General features: G+C 38.2%; 3 protein-coding genes across 3 annotated transcripts; 1 reads left to right on the top strand and 2 right to left on the bottom strand.

Annotated features, from left to right (window-relative positions):
• Positions 1–239: 239 nt before the first annotated feature.
• Positions 240–7,629, bottom strand: pigx (phosphatidylinositol glycan anchor biosynthesis, class X). Its single transcript, XM_056277454.1, has 6 exons — positions 7,496–7,629; positions 7,118–7,208; positions 6,891–7,026; positions 6,513–6,726; positions 2,333–2,433; positions 240–398 (listed from the first exon to the last, which is right to left on the bottom strand). The coding sequence occupies exons 1-6, from the start codon at positions 7,557–7,559 to the stop codon at positions 252–254; spliced, it is 753 nt and encodes a 250-aa protein (XP_056133429.1). The 5' UTR covers positions 7,560–7,629; the 3' UTR covers positions 240–251.
• A 289-nt stretch (positions 7,630–7,918) lies between these two features.
• cep19 (centrosomal protein 19) lies at positions 7,919–9,178 on the top strand. The gene is made up of 2 exons (XM_056276152.1): positions 7,919–8,208; positions 8,832–9,178. Exons 1-2 carry the CDS (start codon positions 8,079–8,081, stop codon positions 9,176–9,178), a joined length of 477 nt encoding a protein of 158 aa, XP_056132127.1. The 5' UTR covers positions 7,919–8,078.
• Positions 9,179–9,203: 25 nt separating this feature from the next.
• Positions 9,204–15,983, bottom strand: ing5a (inhibitor of growth family, member 5a). Its single transcript, XM_056276151.1, has 8 exons — positions 15,751–15,983; positions 13,258–13,329; positions 12,890–13,056; positions 12,601–12,712; positions 12,404–12,503; positions 11,379–11,514; positions 11,182–11,243; positions 9,204–11,038 (listed from the first exon to the last, which is right to left on the bottom strand). The coding sequence occupies exons 1-8, from the start codon at positions 15,785–15,787 to the stop codon at positions 10,999–11,001; spliced, it is 726 nt and encodes a 241-aa protein (XP_056132126.1). The 5' UTR covers positions 15,788–15,983; the 3' UTR covers positions 9,204–10,998.
• Positions 15,984–16,343: the final 360 nt, after the last annotated feature.

Raw genomic sequence — 16,343 nt, 5'->3', positions numbered from 1 at the left:
ATAGTGTGTTATAAATGTTATTCGTAATTTTATTTACATTTTCATCAACACATGCCAATAATTATTTTCACATTTTCCAAAATAGAATGGTTTAACACATACTTTCTATGATGCTATGTATTCGTATCCTTACAGTTGTTAGGTATGGAGCATTTTCATGTTCATGTTTATTGGCCATGCAGATTTTCGTGGCTCTCTCCGTGTACTTAACAGAATAACAACACTACAACACAACAATCTTCAGATATATTTTATTCTTGTTTAAAATCTCCATGTTTCCAGATTATTTTTGAGAGTGCCACACAACACATCATTGTGATTAGAAGGGTGCCGGTGCATACAAATGTCACCAAAGACCGATCACCAACTGGGATTTGCACGCTCACATGGCTCTGCTCCTATAGAATAAAGATTTGAGAGCAAAAAAAAAAAAGGATTTAATTTTTTTTGATAATTTGTAAAAAGTATTATATATATACACTACCATTCAAAAGTTTGGGATCACATTGAAATGTCCATATTTTTGAAGGAAAAGCACTGTACTTTTCAATGAAGATAACTTTAAACTAGTCTTAACTTTAAAGAAATACACTCTATACATTGCTAATGTGGTAAATGACTATTCTAGCTGCAAATGTCTGGTTTTTGGTGCAATATCTACATAGGTGTATAGAGGCCCATTTCAAGCAACTATCACTCCAGTGTTCTAATGGTACAATGTGTTTGCTCATTGGCTCAGAAGGCTAATTGATGATTAGAAAACCCTTGTGCAATCATGTTCACACATCTGAAAACAGTTTAGCTCGTTACAGAAGCTACAAAACTGACCTTCCTTTGAGCAGATTGAGTTTCTGGAGCATCACATTTGTGGGGTCAATTAAACGCTCAAAATGGCCAGAAAAAGAGAACTTTCATCTGAAACTCGACAGTCTATTCTTGTTCTTAGAAATGAAGGCTATTCCATGCGAGAAATTGCTAAGAAATTGAAGATTTCCTACACCGGTGTGTACTACTCCCTTCAGAGGACAGCACAAACAGGCTCTAACCAGAGTAGAAAAAGAAGTGGGAGGCCGCGTTGCACAACTGAGCAAGAAGATAAGTACATTAGAGTCTCTAGTTTGAGAAACAGACGCCTCACAGGTCCCCAACTGGCATCTTCATTAAATAGTACCCGCAAAACACCAGTGTCAACATCTACAGTGAAGAGGCGGCTGCGGGATTCTGGGCTTCAGGGCAGAGTGGCAAAGAAAAAGCCATATCTGAGACTGACCAATAAAAGAAAAAGATTAAGATGGGCAAAAGAACACAGACATTGGACAGAGGAAGACTGGAAAAAAGTGTTGTGGGCGGATGAATCCAAGTTTGAGGTGTTTGGATCACAAAGAAGAACGTTTGTGAGACGCAGAACAAATGAAAAGATGCTGGAAGAATGCCTGACGCCATCTGTTAAGCATGGTGGAGGTAATGTGATGGTCTGGGGTTGCTTTGGTGCTGGTAAGGTGGGAGATTTGTACAGGGTAAAAGGGATTCTGAATAAGGAAGGCTATCACTCCATTTTGCAACGCCATGCCATACCCAGTGGACAGCGCTTGATTGGAGCCAATTTCATCCTACAACAGGACAATGACCCTAAACACACCTCCAAATTGTGCAAGAACTATTTAGAGCAGAAGCAGGCAGCTGGTATTCTATCGGTAATGGAGTGGCCAGCGCAGTCACCAGATCTGAACCCCATTGAGCTGTTGTGGGAGCAGCTTGACCGTATGGTACGCAAGAAGTGCCCATCCAACCAATCCAACTTGTGGGAGCTGCTTCTGGAAGCGTGGGGTGCAATTTCTCCAGATTACCTCAACAAATTAACAGCTAGAATGCCAAAGGTCTGCAATGCTGTAATTGCTGCAAATGGAGGATTCTTTGACGAAAGCAAAGTTTGATGTAAAAAAAATCTTATTTCAAATACAAATCATTATTTCTAACCTTGTCAATGTCTTGACTCTATTTTCTATTCATTTCACAACATATGGTGGTGAATAAGTGTGACTTTTCATGGAAAACACAAAATTGTTTGGGTGATCCCAAACTTTTGAACGGTAGTGTATATATATATATATATATATATATATATATATATATATATATATATGTAAACAAACAAATAATGTCTTTATGCATACTCAATAATCCAGGTCAGGAAATCACAGAAAGTTGAATCAGTTCATCTGGACACAACGTTCAATAAACATTGTGTCCAGATGAACTGATTCAACTTTGTGATAAATAATGTTTTCATTTCAGACAGACAACGTTTTTGTGAACAATTATTGTGAAACACCTGCTGTGGCTGAATTTTAATCCATTGACACATGCTTAAGTTGTCCACAGTGCAGGGTGCATCCACGATAGTATGAGACTCTGAGTGATAGAGTTGCGCACCTTAAAGAGAGGGGGGAAAAAATTGAGCATAGCTTTCACCACCAAGTTATAAGCTGTATTACATTTATTTATTGCCATAGCCCTTGCTTTCCCTGCCACTGACCTTTTGCATGGGTTGCACTACGGCCTTGCTAATATGGATTTGGAAAAACAAAATATGCAGAAATATCTACAGGACTTCTGTCAAATCTGAGAAAGAAGGATAAGCAGGCCTGTGTGCTAATGTTTGACTCTTTCAAATGAGACTAATATCACCTCATTTGGAATACAAAAAAAATGTGATGAAACTAAAACTAATCACAACTTGGATCTTTTTAAAACTTCAATCATTCTATGTTGAAAAAATCTTTTTACATTTATGATTCCTTTAATATAAAAATGTAACATAACAATCAGAGGCAAAATAATTGTCAATACACATTTTCAATTATTGTTAGAAAAGCTGTGCATTTCATACAGTTCTTGGTTATTAAAGAACTTCTACCAAGGGATCCGCAACTCAGTATTTAACTGAATGTTCTAAATGTTCATTGCTTATCAAATTATGCATTTTAAGAACATTACATAACTGTAAAGTAGCGTGTGTGTACTTGAGAGTCTGTGCATTTCTCCAGATAGTTGAGAGGATAAATCATAGGTATGTTCTTTCCTAGACCTCAGAATGAACCTGGCCGGAGCTTTCTCCTCTGCATCTCCCATACTCTTGTCTCCCAAACAATTTTCTCAGTGTTTCTATAAACAATAAAAATGCCAAAAGCAAGTGGAACGGTTTTTTTCAAATGTTTTTTTTCCCTCAGCACCAGTTTAGAAGTTGGACACTTAATGGAGAAATACACGAGGTGATCCAAGACGTAATGAATACTGAATGTTGAGGTAGTACACAAAGTTCAAAAGACTTTATCAGTACACAGAATATCATGTAGGCCTTAAAATCCCTCGTGCCATACCTCAGGATGAGCACTCACATAGAATCCATAAAAGGTTCATTATCCCACAAATTGTGAAGAAGATATCTACAGTAATCACCATTCGATAACAAAATTGAAAGTTAATGTTACCATGTTGAGTGTTGGCGAGTCACTGGGTGAGCAAGGCAAGGCAATTCAAAGTGCTTTACATAAAACATAAAAGGTATTAAGACAAAATGTAAAAGCAATATAAGGCAATAAATACATTTAAATACAAATAAAATGATTAAAAGATAAGCTAAGACAGGTAAAACAGGAGAGGAAAAAGTTACAGTGCAGTGTAAGATGATAATCAAAAGCTTCAAATTTCATTTAATAAAAAGCAGCAGCAAACAGGAAAGTCTTCAGCCTTGACTTAAAAGAACAAAGTTGCAGCAGACCTGTAGTTTTCTGGGAGTTTGTTTCAGATATGTGGTGCATAAAAACTGAAAGTTTCCCCTCCCTTTTTTGGGGGGGGGGGGATTTCCCCCCCCCTTCTCCCCAGTATTACTTGGCCAATTACCCTACTCTTCTGAGCCATCCTGGTTACTGCTCCACCCCTCTGCCAATCCAGGGAGGGCTCCAGACTACCACATGCTTCCTCCGATACATGTGGAGTTGCCATCCGCCTCTTTTCACCTGAGAGTGAGGAGTTTCGCCAGGGGGACGTAGCGCATAAGAGGATCAGGCTATTCCCTCCAGTTCCCCCTCCCCCCTGAACAGGCACCCTGACCGACCAGAGGAGGTGCTAATGCAGTGACCAGGACACATACCCACATCTGGCTTCCCCTCCGCAGACACAGCCAATCGACTCTGTGCATAACTGTAGTCCACTGACTTCCGGTTTCTACTGCAGCGGTCATACCAGTTTCCCGTTTGTTGGCGTGTGCTATTGACAATGGCATATTTTTCATGACGCCTGCAAGCTTTACCATGGATAAATTTCAAGGACATGCACAGAATTGTCAACAAACTTTCACCTGGACCTACCAGCAAATGGGTGAAAAGTTTCAAGTTGTACATATCAAGTTACGCCCACAATTCTGTCCATCCGCTCATCCTCATAATTGTGGACGTAACTTGATATATACAACTTTTCACCCTTTTGCTGGTAAGTGCAGGTGAAAGTTTGTTGACAATTCTGTGCACGTCTTTGAAATTTATCCATGGTAAATCTTGCAGGCATCGCGAAAAATATGCCATGGTCAATAGCACACGCCAATAAACAGGAAACTGGTATGACCGCTGCAGTAGAAACCGGAAGTCAGTGGACTACAGTTATGCACAGAGCCGAGTTGTCTGTAGGCATGCCTGACCAAGCTGGAGATAACATGGGGATTTGAACTGGTGATCCCCATGTTGGTAGGCAATGGAATAGACTGCTACGCTACCTAGATGCCCTGCTTCTCCATGTTTTCACTTTGGGGACAGAAAGAAGACCTGTCCCAGATGATCTGAGAGGCCTGGATGGTTCATAGTGTAACAGAAGATCAGAAATGTATTTTGGCCCTAAATCATTCAGTACTTTATAAACCAAGAGTAGTATGTTAAAACCAGTGACAGATAGGAAGCTAGTGTAAAGACTTAAGAACTGGAGTGATGTGATCCCCTTTTTTTGGTCTTAGTAAGGAATCGAGCAGCAGCATTCTGAATCAGCTGCAGCTGTTTGATAATTTTTTTTAGAGACTTATAAACACGCTGTTACAGTACTCGAGTCGACTGAAGATAAATGCATGGACAAGTTTTTCCAAATCCTGCTGAGACATAAATCCTTTAAATCTTGATATATAATTTTTTAGGTGATGGTAGGCTGACTTTGTGATTATCTTCATGTGGCTATTGAAATTCACGTCTGAGTCCATGACTGCGCCAAGATTTCTGTCTTGGCTTGTGGTTTTTAATATTACCAATTGTAGCTGAATGCTGACTTTTTATTGTTTTTCTGTGGCTCCAAAGACAATTAATTCAGTTTTATCTTTGTTTAATTGAATCGTTGATTTGTTCAATGCACTTACTCAGCGCTTGTATGGGATTATAGTCCCCTGGTTAAATCTGTGTGTTGCCTGCATAATTATGGCAACATATTTTGTTGTAATCTGAACTAGTGGGAGCATAAATATGTCTAACAGAAGAGGCCCCAGACTGGAGCCTTGGGGAACTCCACAGGTCATTTTTGTCTGCTCAGATTTGTAATTGCCTACAAACACAAAGTGCTTCCAGTCTTTTAAGAAGGATTCAAACCAGTTAAGTGCTGTGCCATAAATTCCCACTCAGTTTTCCAGTCGGTCTAGTAATATGTTGTGGTTGACTGTGTCAAATGCAGCACTGAGATCCAACGATATCATGACTGAGATTCTGCCACTGTCTGTGTTTAAGCGAATGTCATTAAAGACTTTAACAACAGCAACCTCAGTGCTGTGGTGTGATCGAAATCCTGACTGGAAGACATCAACTCAGTCGTTTAGTGCCAAGAAGTTGTTCAGCTGCTGGAAAACGGCCTTTTCAATTATTTTACTTGTTTCTATGTTCATTGGTTAAGTGTCTAGATTATTCTTTTTTTAAGAGTGGCTTGATGACTGCAGTTTTCATGGCCTGTTAGAAGAAACCTGAGAGAAGAGACATGCCGACAATTTGTAGGAGATCTGAGGCCATGCAAATAGAAACATTTTTGAAAAAGCCCATTGGCAGAATATCAATGCAGCAGAATATCAATGCAGCAGGAGAAGGATTTCAGATGTTGTATAATGTCCTCCCTGTTTCAAGTGGGTCTGTACTTAACTTTTTTCCCCACAGAGTTAAACCAATACCTCCTCGAGGTGGCTCAAATAAGTGCATTTTAGCATCCTGGAAGAACCCCTTCCATGTTAACTCCCAGCAGGCTCAAACACATTACTAACCCAGTCCTTCTTTACTGACATCCAAATAAAAACCACCCATCTACGTTACATCTTATTATGATCTATACATTAGCAAGTACAACACAACCTGGTTTGGGGAAAGGAACTTAAACAATCAAAATGTAGGACTCTAAGTGGGGAAATTATTTTTTTTATTATTGCGCATTCTCTGGAGCAGATTTTAAGATGAGCTGGAATCAGGATGGGATCAGATGGCAAATATGCAATCACTTACACATGTTGGCACGCAGTAGTAGGTCTGGAGGCTCCAAGGTGACAGATGCAAACATTTTACCATCAACAGAAGGCTCGTGGTACCGCCCATGCACTGGAACAGTTACTTTTAGAAGTCTGGGATTTTTTTCATCCAGTGTAGGGTACACAAGTGCCACAAATCCCATAGTCTTATGAGCAGGCATCTCTAGGTCAATAGTTGAATCTAGTAAAATCTGTAAGAGAGAAAGAAAAATATTTTACGAAAGCAGCTTGTATATTGGATTCTAAAACAACTGAACTTTACAATGTATTCCTTTATGTCTGAGTTAAATTGCTGAGAGTTTTTGACAAACAACAGTCTTTTTTTTAATTTCTTATCATCATATGACAGTTTCACCTGCAAGAGGCTGTGCTCACTCATTGATGTAAGTTGGTATGGATCAACATAAATTCCTGAAGGGAATCTATGAACCAACAAAACTTTAAGGGCACTGGGAACATCAGGGCTGAATTCAACAGTGGTTACCAGCTCCCTAAAAGACATCAAATACAATTTAATTATTGAATTAACACCTTTTTCTGTTTAAGAGTGTCTCTTTCCTTCAGAAAATCAAGTGGCATTACCTATGAAAACCCTTTTTATTGATCTCCAATGAAATAGATGATGACTCAAGCAACTGCTTGGGAAGACCACAGATGCTGTCGTGCCGCTCATCTAAAAGTGGAAATTTTAGTCAGTACCACAATCAAGGGGGTACAACAGTGGATGATTCCAGATATAACAGGTAAAAACAAATATCTATGCAATTATATGAGCTAAATGGAGCAAAATCAACTCCGTGGAATGAGGGAAAAAGAAAAAGCCTCATATTTAAAGAGAAATAAAAATAAAGCAAATTTCTCGCCAGCAACGTCTAACGCGACATCCAGAATTAACCTAAATTTATGAGGGACAAACTTTAGAGTGACACGAAAGCGATAAATATTGGAAATAATAATGACCTTTTTTGGCCCAACAGTGACATGTCGAAAAATAAGTCAATGTGATGATGAATAGGAAATTCATGAGAGATCAAATAATTAGTCCCAATACATTGTGGTCTTCGCTGCTTAACGTCCTCACTAGAGTTGTTTATACGGAAGACAATTTTGCAAGGACCCTTTTTTTAGCAGCTGTAATGTTGCCTTAACAGAAGTAGGAAAGCATACGTATCATAACTGCAATTTAGACAATTATATAAATATAGAATATAAAATTCTATCTATATTCAATAAAATAAATTATTACTCATAGTTACAAGCAATATATAATAATTAAAAATTGACATAAAATCGTTACCCTCACTCAAGCCAGCTAAATGGTCTATCCTTGACCAAGGAGCGTTTCAATGTATGATTTCATGAAAACGTCTTCTGATGATGAATCCAACGGTTCTTAACTAAAACACAATACGACAAATAAGTTACTTGTTATACTTTTTGAGTTACCTTTGTTAAAAAATATTTTATTGTTGAAATCCGCGCGGCAGCTAGATGAGGTAGCCAGCTTGAAATCTCAAGTAATGCAAGACACAAATAACTTACGATGACATTTGAAGCAAAACGATGCGGAGTGCAGTTTAATCCCCCCTCCGTTATCTTAATTTATGAACACAAAGAAACAAATAAGATGCGCAAAAGAATAATACCTGTACGGAGCTTCTCTAAGTTTTCAGGTAAGAAATAACCATATTAAAATTTTCAAGCCAGCTACAAACACTGCAACCTGCGTTAGTATTGGCTTGGATCTGATCAGGTCAGATGAGTGCACACATTATAACAAATTTAACATGACTCAGGCAATTTGAGGTTTCGTCATCACATCACATCTCCCTTGAAGTGGAGAAAGGGAGGTGTATGTAGTATTTTTGAAGAAGGCATACCAAGACGTCAACCCAACACTCGAGTACCTTAACTATTTTCTTAAATTAAAAAAAGAGAAAAGAAAAAAAGTCGCCTCTGGATAGGCTGTAGTCAGCCTACTAAAAATGGGGGGGGGGGGGCTTTAAAAAGTGGACCTTTTTATTCCAAGCACAGGATACCATATGCAAGCAGGCCTTTGGCCTAATGGTGACTATAAGCTTATTTTGTCCCTTAGGTAACTGCTACTTGGTTTCACTAAATACACTTCGGTTTATCCAGGTGACAAAGCAGAACTATACCTTTAGCATATTTTGGAAACAGACCATATTCGTTTACGTTCTCTAGGCAGTTTGCTTACAGGTTGTATAAGCACTGATCAACTAAATAGTTTGAGTCTGTATAGTAATCCATATGATGTTCCCTCTCCCTATCCCAGACTGTGGCACGGCTGCTGAAAGGCTCAAGAACCACATGCGGCACAAGGTGTATTTGGAGGGGGTTTCACTAAGTCTGCTGGAGAGGCTTCATATTATACTGCGGGACCACATGTTAGGATACAGTCTAGAGCACAGTCTTGCCTCATTCCGTGTGGACCCAAACGAAGACCTTAATAAATTAGATGATCAGTTACTGGCTCTCAAGAAGGGTCAAATGGATGAAGTCTTTGAGCGTAACCGAAAGCACAAAGATGACCTTGACTTTGTCTATGACCTTCAAGTGGAGTTTGCCAAGACTACTCAAGACAGGTGCAGCTGGGATGAAGAGTCAGATGATGGATTCTGAAACAAACCAACCCCATTTTTGGCTGGTCCCTGCCCCCTTCAACATCATCCGAACAGTGGCTGTAGGCAGCATACCAGATATTTATTTACAAAGGTGCCACAGTAGATTACCAAACTTGATTTGACCACAATTACAAAAGCTATATTGCATAAATTGAATGGGGGTGGCCTTACTTCAAAAACTCAACTTGTGCTGTACTCTACCAGACTGGGTGTTGAGCCTCTCAAAGATCTGTTCTTTACCTAGGAGGACTCTTCAGATGGAATTTTTGGGAAGTTCATATGGCCCTCTGCTAATTAATTTTAATTTGAAAATGTCTTACAGCTGTTACACTACTAGTATTATTGTACTATTTTCCAATTTAAAATAGGCAAGTGTTGTGTATGCAGTTACTTATCATGTGCAGACAAAGATGCATTTGATAATTTTTACAAAACATTTGAAAATCTTGTACAATTAATTGCACAAATTCTGTAGGCCCTGACTAGAAGAAATCAAAACACACATAGTTAAAGTTTATTTGATATAAAATACTGAAATTTACAAAATACAAAGACTTTGGCTCTTTTACATGTTTTTTTAAACTTACATTAAACGAGTGATATTCACAGTTGAATATGGACATCTAGATGCTGAACCTCCTTTTTAATAATCCTCAAAATGAATGTCACCAAGACATAAGAAAAACACCAAATATCTTTGGAAAGAAACTTTGTTGTCCAAAATATTATTTAATATCATACAAAAAAATATATATGTGTGTGTGTGTGTATGTGTATATATATATATATATATATATATATATATATATATATATATATATATATATATATACACACACTAGGCGAACATGTTAATCCAATATGGTAAAGTTTTAAATGAGATAAATTGTCAATATCCTAAAACCAATCCTGCAGTATCACACCTCATGATCTGCAAATTTCAAAAGTGCATCAATACCTCATTCAGTTGACAAGACACTGATTGACTGATCAATAGTACCACAATACATTCAAATATGTCACAAGTTTTTTGCAAATCAATATAAAGTGTAGTTTACCATCTGTAACCCCTTAACAGTAGATTTACTACTTTTAGTTCAAGACAGGACAGAATGAACAAACATTTCTTATCTTGTTTGGTTTAAGCTAACAAAAACACAAGTTTTACACAGGTATCAATTGCAGTCATTAATGCAGTGCTTATGCATGCCCCAGAGAGGAAGGTAACTGAAATTTAGATACATTAAAATTTCTTTTACCACCACTATTTCAATAAGGATTTGGGGGTTTAAATGGTAGATTCTCAGCAGGCAAATAATTTGTATGAAAAATAATTTTACTTTATAAATCGTCGTTTCAAGTATGTTTAAGCCACAATCCGGGATTTTTTGAGTATATTTGTCTGAAGTATATGGATTTTCTTTTGAAGGGAAGGACTTGCCGACAAACAAGAACTTGCAGTTTTTTAATTCCACCGAGGCTGAATACCGGACCCACAAATAAAAACGTAAATTTAGCATTTATACTACAAAAATACTTTTAAACTAATGTTTACCGGTGACATAATTAAACTTGAATAAGAAGCTTTGTAAATCTATTAGCCAAAGAAAACTGTTTTAAGCCCGATAAAACCAAAGCCAAACGGTGGAGGAGTAATGGTGTCACAAGTTATACTCCCATTCCGGATTGGGCATTTCAATAAAAGCTTTGTGTATGATCCACCATTTATAAGAAGTTATAAAAAAAAGAAATATATATTACACTATTGACTACAACAAAATACATAAATTTGAAAAGTATCTTCAATATATAAAAATCTCATTTTTTCTTCCTGTCTTGGGTGCATCTAGGACAAAACCTGAAAGAGGGGTAAAAAAACATTTGTACACTTAGAATGATGTTTCTGCAAATATGACTAGTGATTATTAAACATATAATGAAAATTCATCAAGTTTAACATCATGAATAGAATACACTCCAATCATCGTTAAAGGTTCTTACCATTTTCCCTTGGGCTTTGTAGCAAGGTCCACACAGGCAAAGTGAAACCACTCAATCGGACACTGAAAATAAGGATCAAGAAAAGGTAACATACATTTTTTTTAGAATCATTCACAAATTCAATTACACTTCAACATTAAATTGCTCGTGCTACAAAAAAGCCAAATAATTAAGATAGAGGTATTATATAAACTTACATCTGGGTTGTCACATCCAATCATTTCTCCATATGACACCTGGTGGCACAGGCAGTATGTGGGCTCATTAGGATCAACTGGCATGTCCAAAACATCTGATGGCTGCATTGGGAGAAGTGCATCGCTCAAATCTGGGCTAAAATTAAAAGAGAATACATTAAAAACGTCACTAAAAGAAAATCCAAAATGATAAGCTGTAGTCAAATTAATTGCTTCAAGTCAGAAAAACATTTCTGGATAGTACATTATGGGTCTGACTGATGTAGAAGCCTCTCTGGTCAAACACTGATGTCAATGACCTGTGAAGAAATATCTTATCTGCCATAAACTATTCTTGATGATGCAAGAAATAGTCTTGGTGAAGAATCTCCAAGGATAGTTTGTCTTGTATTGCCAGCAGTCTATTTTGCAATTTTGTTCTAAGATTTTGCTTAATTTTTGTTATCATTCCTTCAGCCAGTTAAACACCCTGGTTGTTGATAATGACAGCCTCATTTCACTTGGGACAAACATTCCCTTCGTATTACAAACAAGTCTCCGAGAGAAAGGGTTTTTATTCCCTTATGGGCAGGCCATCCCATCTGCAGCAGTGCAAGAAAGCTATGGCCACCACTTGAGAAATCTTGAAATTATAATTCCCCACAATTACTTCAAAATGACCCAAATAAGTGTGCGCTCACTTTATAAAACCATTGCATTTAACACAGTAAAGCTTATAAACAGTAATTTTAATGCCACAATTCATACTAGAACCAAAATTCACCTCTAACTACCTACACTACCTAACAATTACAGAGGACTAGCTCTGACCTTGATGATTTTTCACATTTAAAAAATGTATATACTTATATAATAACTTTGTTTAAAGAAACACTCAATGGTAGGGAAAGTGCTCAACAAATAAGGAGCAAAATAATCCAGTGAGTCAAGTAAATTCTTTATGAGACAGTACAAGCCTGTTTCATGCCATAAGCGTGGCAATCTGTGGATTATATTTATATAATATGCAATCCTGTGTAGATTACCTGTTTTTAATCTTTTTCTTCCTGGGAGAATCTTCATCAGAGCCTTTCCTTCCTCTCCCCCTGGACCCACGCTTCTCTCTAAACGCTTTGGATTCACTCTCTGAGCAAAAAGAAATGTACTTTCAAATTTTAGTGAAAGTCTGGTTTGTTTTTCTGAAACATTTCCCACTTTAATGCCTTTCTACTATAAAGCTTACTTTTTAGTCCTCTTCCATCTGGACTTTCATAGCCGCTTACTTCCAGTTTCTCCTTCAGCTCATTTTCGAATCGTGCCAGGTCTGCATCCAGCCTGCGGATGTGCTTGTCCACCTACAGTGAAAGGATTTCAGGTAGATAAGAACCTCGGGCATATTTTTGTATGACAACTTAAATGAACAGACATCTTTCTGACATGATAGCCCAGCAGCAGTAAAGAAAAATAAGTAGAACTGACAAGTAATTAAATATTAATAAGTCACTAAAAGAGCAACGGACTGATGGACTGACCATTTCATAGGTCTGCATGGCAAGCTGGACTTTGTCGTCACTGAATTCTTTGCACTTGCTGTAAGCGTTCTGGATCTTCTGCAGATGCTCCACTCTCTGTTCTGCTGCCAGATTCTTCACAATGGATATGTACTCCTCAGCCAGTTTGTCAATTTCTCCTTTTTTCTCTGGACAGTTGCAGTTAAGATAGGATGTTGTAAAAAGTATTGCAAACAACACAATACTGGTGTGTGTGATGAATACACCTTGTCAAGGTCAAAACAAGTGTTATTGACATGATGTGTGCAAAGTTGCATGGCACAAGACTAGAAACAAGTTAAATTCAATTAAAATTATATTATTTCATAAAATGAAATTACGGATATTACCTTCAGTCCTATCATCCAGGTCCCGCATCAAAGTGAAATTCCTCTGTAGTTCACATGGTAGGTTCTCAATACCTTGTCAGGAGAACTGCATGTAAGTGAATGTCACCAGAGGTATGTGTATTTATGTGCCACAGACAGTTAAATCAGTTCATCTGGACACGTTTATTGAGAGAAATGTTTCATCACTCATGTAAGTGACCTCCTTCAGTCTCAGCTGACTGCAGGTATCCCCACCCTTATAAACAATACAGCAGCATAACAACCGAAAACAACGATCAGTTTCATATGCAAATAGGAGTGACTATTAACTAGAGTTTCAATGGCCATATGTAATATTCACAGAGGATCTGGGAATGGTTGCAATCACAGTATTTTAAAATGGTGACAGATGTACTCTTAGTCCCCCAGCCCCCCTCAGTTCAGGGATGGTCATTCCCTCTTCACAGATTGCCTCTTTGACTCCCTGTTCAAACCAGCATTCCTCCCTATTAAGGACGTGCACATCCTCATCCTTGAAAGAGTGGCCACTGGCCGGTAGCTGGGTGTAGACTGCGGAGTCCTGGCCTGACGCGTTAGCTGTTCTGTGTTGTGCCATCCTCTTGGCCAGCGCCTGTTTGGTTTCTCTGATGTATAAGCCATGGCAATCCTCCCAGCACTTAACAGCGTATACTATATTGCTCTGCCAGCTCTGCATATTGTTTGGTCATTATGCCACTGTATTGTTTATAAGGGTGGGAATACCTGCAGTCAGTTGAGATTGAAGAGGTCACTCAGATGAGTGATGAAACGTATCTCTCAATAAACATTGTGTCCAGATAAACTGATTCAACTTTCTGTGATTTTCTGATCTAGATTATTAAGCATGCACAAAGACATGCATTTATGTGTGTTTCTGTTTTGGTGTGATATTTCAAAAAATACATATTCCAAATCTAAAATTAACATTCCATAACCCAAAACTATTCAATAAAGCATGTATCTTGTAGAGGGTGAACTTTTAATCTCTCAACTTTCTTATGATGTGAACACAGAAGGTATCATTGTCAGTCTTAGTTCTCACTGTTGCTTATTATCAGCTAAACCACACAATCGTAACCATTTAGGCTTCATGATAAGTCACTTGACCGCAAGGTCTAATACATCCAGGTGTCAACATTTGGCACTTAATTTGGCACTTAATCATTTATGAAGTGTATTATTGTGGCTTCTGTGTGGGGTTTTACTGCTCTGTCGCCAAGAGTCTTCTTACACCAATGAAAGTCAAAGCAACATTTTTGAGGATGAACTCTCCCCACCTAGTGGAGATATTTATACTTTCAAAAATTCAGAACAGGCCTAAATTCCTGTATCACAAACACTGCAATAGTAGTAGTAAGCTATCCAAAGATCAAATAAAAACAATTGCAATCATAACAATTGTCGTAACTGTAAAAAAAATAATGCAAGGAGATTCTGTAAATAAAACAAGGCAGGGAAAGGTTTTGTAAAAAAAAAACGGGATCAATTGCAAACGAAGGATGAACGTGGGGGCTGGAGAGATTTATTCTCAAGAGTTTGATTTCGTCCCGGCAATCATAAATTAGTCATAGGTTTCATACTGTACAGCCAGGACTGTGTAATTATATCAAAACCTGTCACCTGAAATGCAATAATAATATTTCTCTTTCCAGCTACGAAAAAACTAATGCGGACTATATAGGGATATTCAGTTCCACAGCAATCATAATAACAGCAACATATTAGTCAGTCATAAAGTAACAAATACTCAATGTTATGTCCCTGATTTGGGATCTACTTTTCTGTTACATGGCATCCAGCTGTGAGGATGATAAACTAACTAGTCTGCAAACATGCACACGAAATCATTGACATGTGACATCATTAACTAACAGTGAGTGGTAAATTGAGCAAACCAGCGCGCCACTTGTTACAGGAAGTGCGGTCAACAACAGGTTGCAAATGCGTTAAAATCGTTGCTGTGCGCAGATCGAGCCCAAGTCTTACGTGGGCCAAAATATGTCTACATTTGAGCCACACAACAAGCGGCATAAAAATTGCCCGTTACAGTTATTTCATACTGACGAGTCTCCAGTGTTACAACTAGCTAGCTGGTGATAACCATGCGCGGTAGCGAGAACTGAGTGGCGTGTAAAAATGTTTGGCTTTCCAGCCACAAATAGATGCAATTTATAAAACTTGGAAGGTAGCTCTTGGGCTGAGGTCAAATGCACCGCGCAACAAAACGTTTCACAGACAACACAAGTTTGCTTAACGCGAACCCACATATGCTGCGATGAGAAACCTGCGTTTATAATCTGCTAGCTAACGAAATGATAGCTAACGCTAATGAGCTAACAAGTATTAGCCCCCTGTATTGTGCCATCATCCAACAGAAGTTAACAAGTGATGGATGCAGCTCAAACCACGAATTTCGCGATCTGTTCAAAATAGTTCATACCAGCGGATGATTTAGCCTACTTGATATAAACTTACTGTCAAGGTAATGTTCCAAATATATTGCGGTCGCCATTTCAGTTTAGCTGTCTAGCTAGCTTGCTAATGAGTTATCTTCCAAGTTGGTAGCGCCAGATAAGTGTTGCGCGCGTTTTGTAACCCGTCAAGCCTACTACCCCTTAGTTTTGCAGACTGTATTCAGATGTCCCAGGGTTAAGATGGAGGGAGCTGACAACTTCGTCATGGACAAACATATCTCAGTCACTGCTGGAAGTCGATACATGCGCAGTGCGCACCTGTAAACTGGCGTGTGTGTGTGTGTGCTCACGTCTTGCGCCATGTATAAGTAGTTATTAATTTTAGGTTTTTGTTCATCTGGCATCCGAATATTGATGCCAATGCTTGAACATACGAGTTCAAATGAACCTTACACAGCTGTTGGACATTACTCTTCTTGAGTTCTGTAGTGTTGCCTCTGTGTGTGTACAACTTATAACGGTTTTTTTTTGTTTCTTCGCTGTTTTCCATTACATACACAGAGGACACGTGATAGTACGTTTGCTAGCGTTTTCCGAGGCTTTCAGCTGATACTGGTTACGTCATTCAAAACAAACCAGCCGGGCCCGGTCGTG

The sequence above is a fragment of the Lampris incognitus genome, chromosome 3 (assembly GCF_029633865.1).
Source record: "Lampris incognitus isolate fLamInc1 chromosome 3, fLamInc1.hap2, whole genome shotgun sequence".
Lineage (NCBI taxonomy): Eukaryota > Metazoa > Chordata > Actinopteri > Lampriformes > Lampridae > Lampris > Lampris incognitus.
This window is presented reverse-complemented; position numbering and strand designations above follow the sequence as displayed.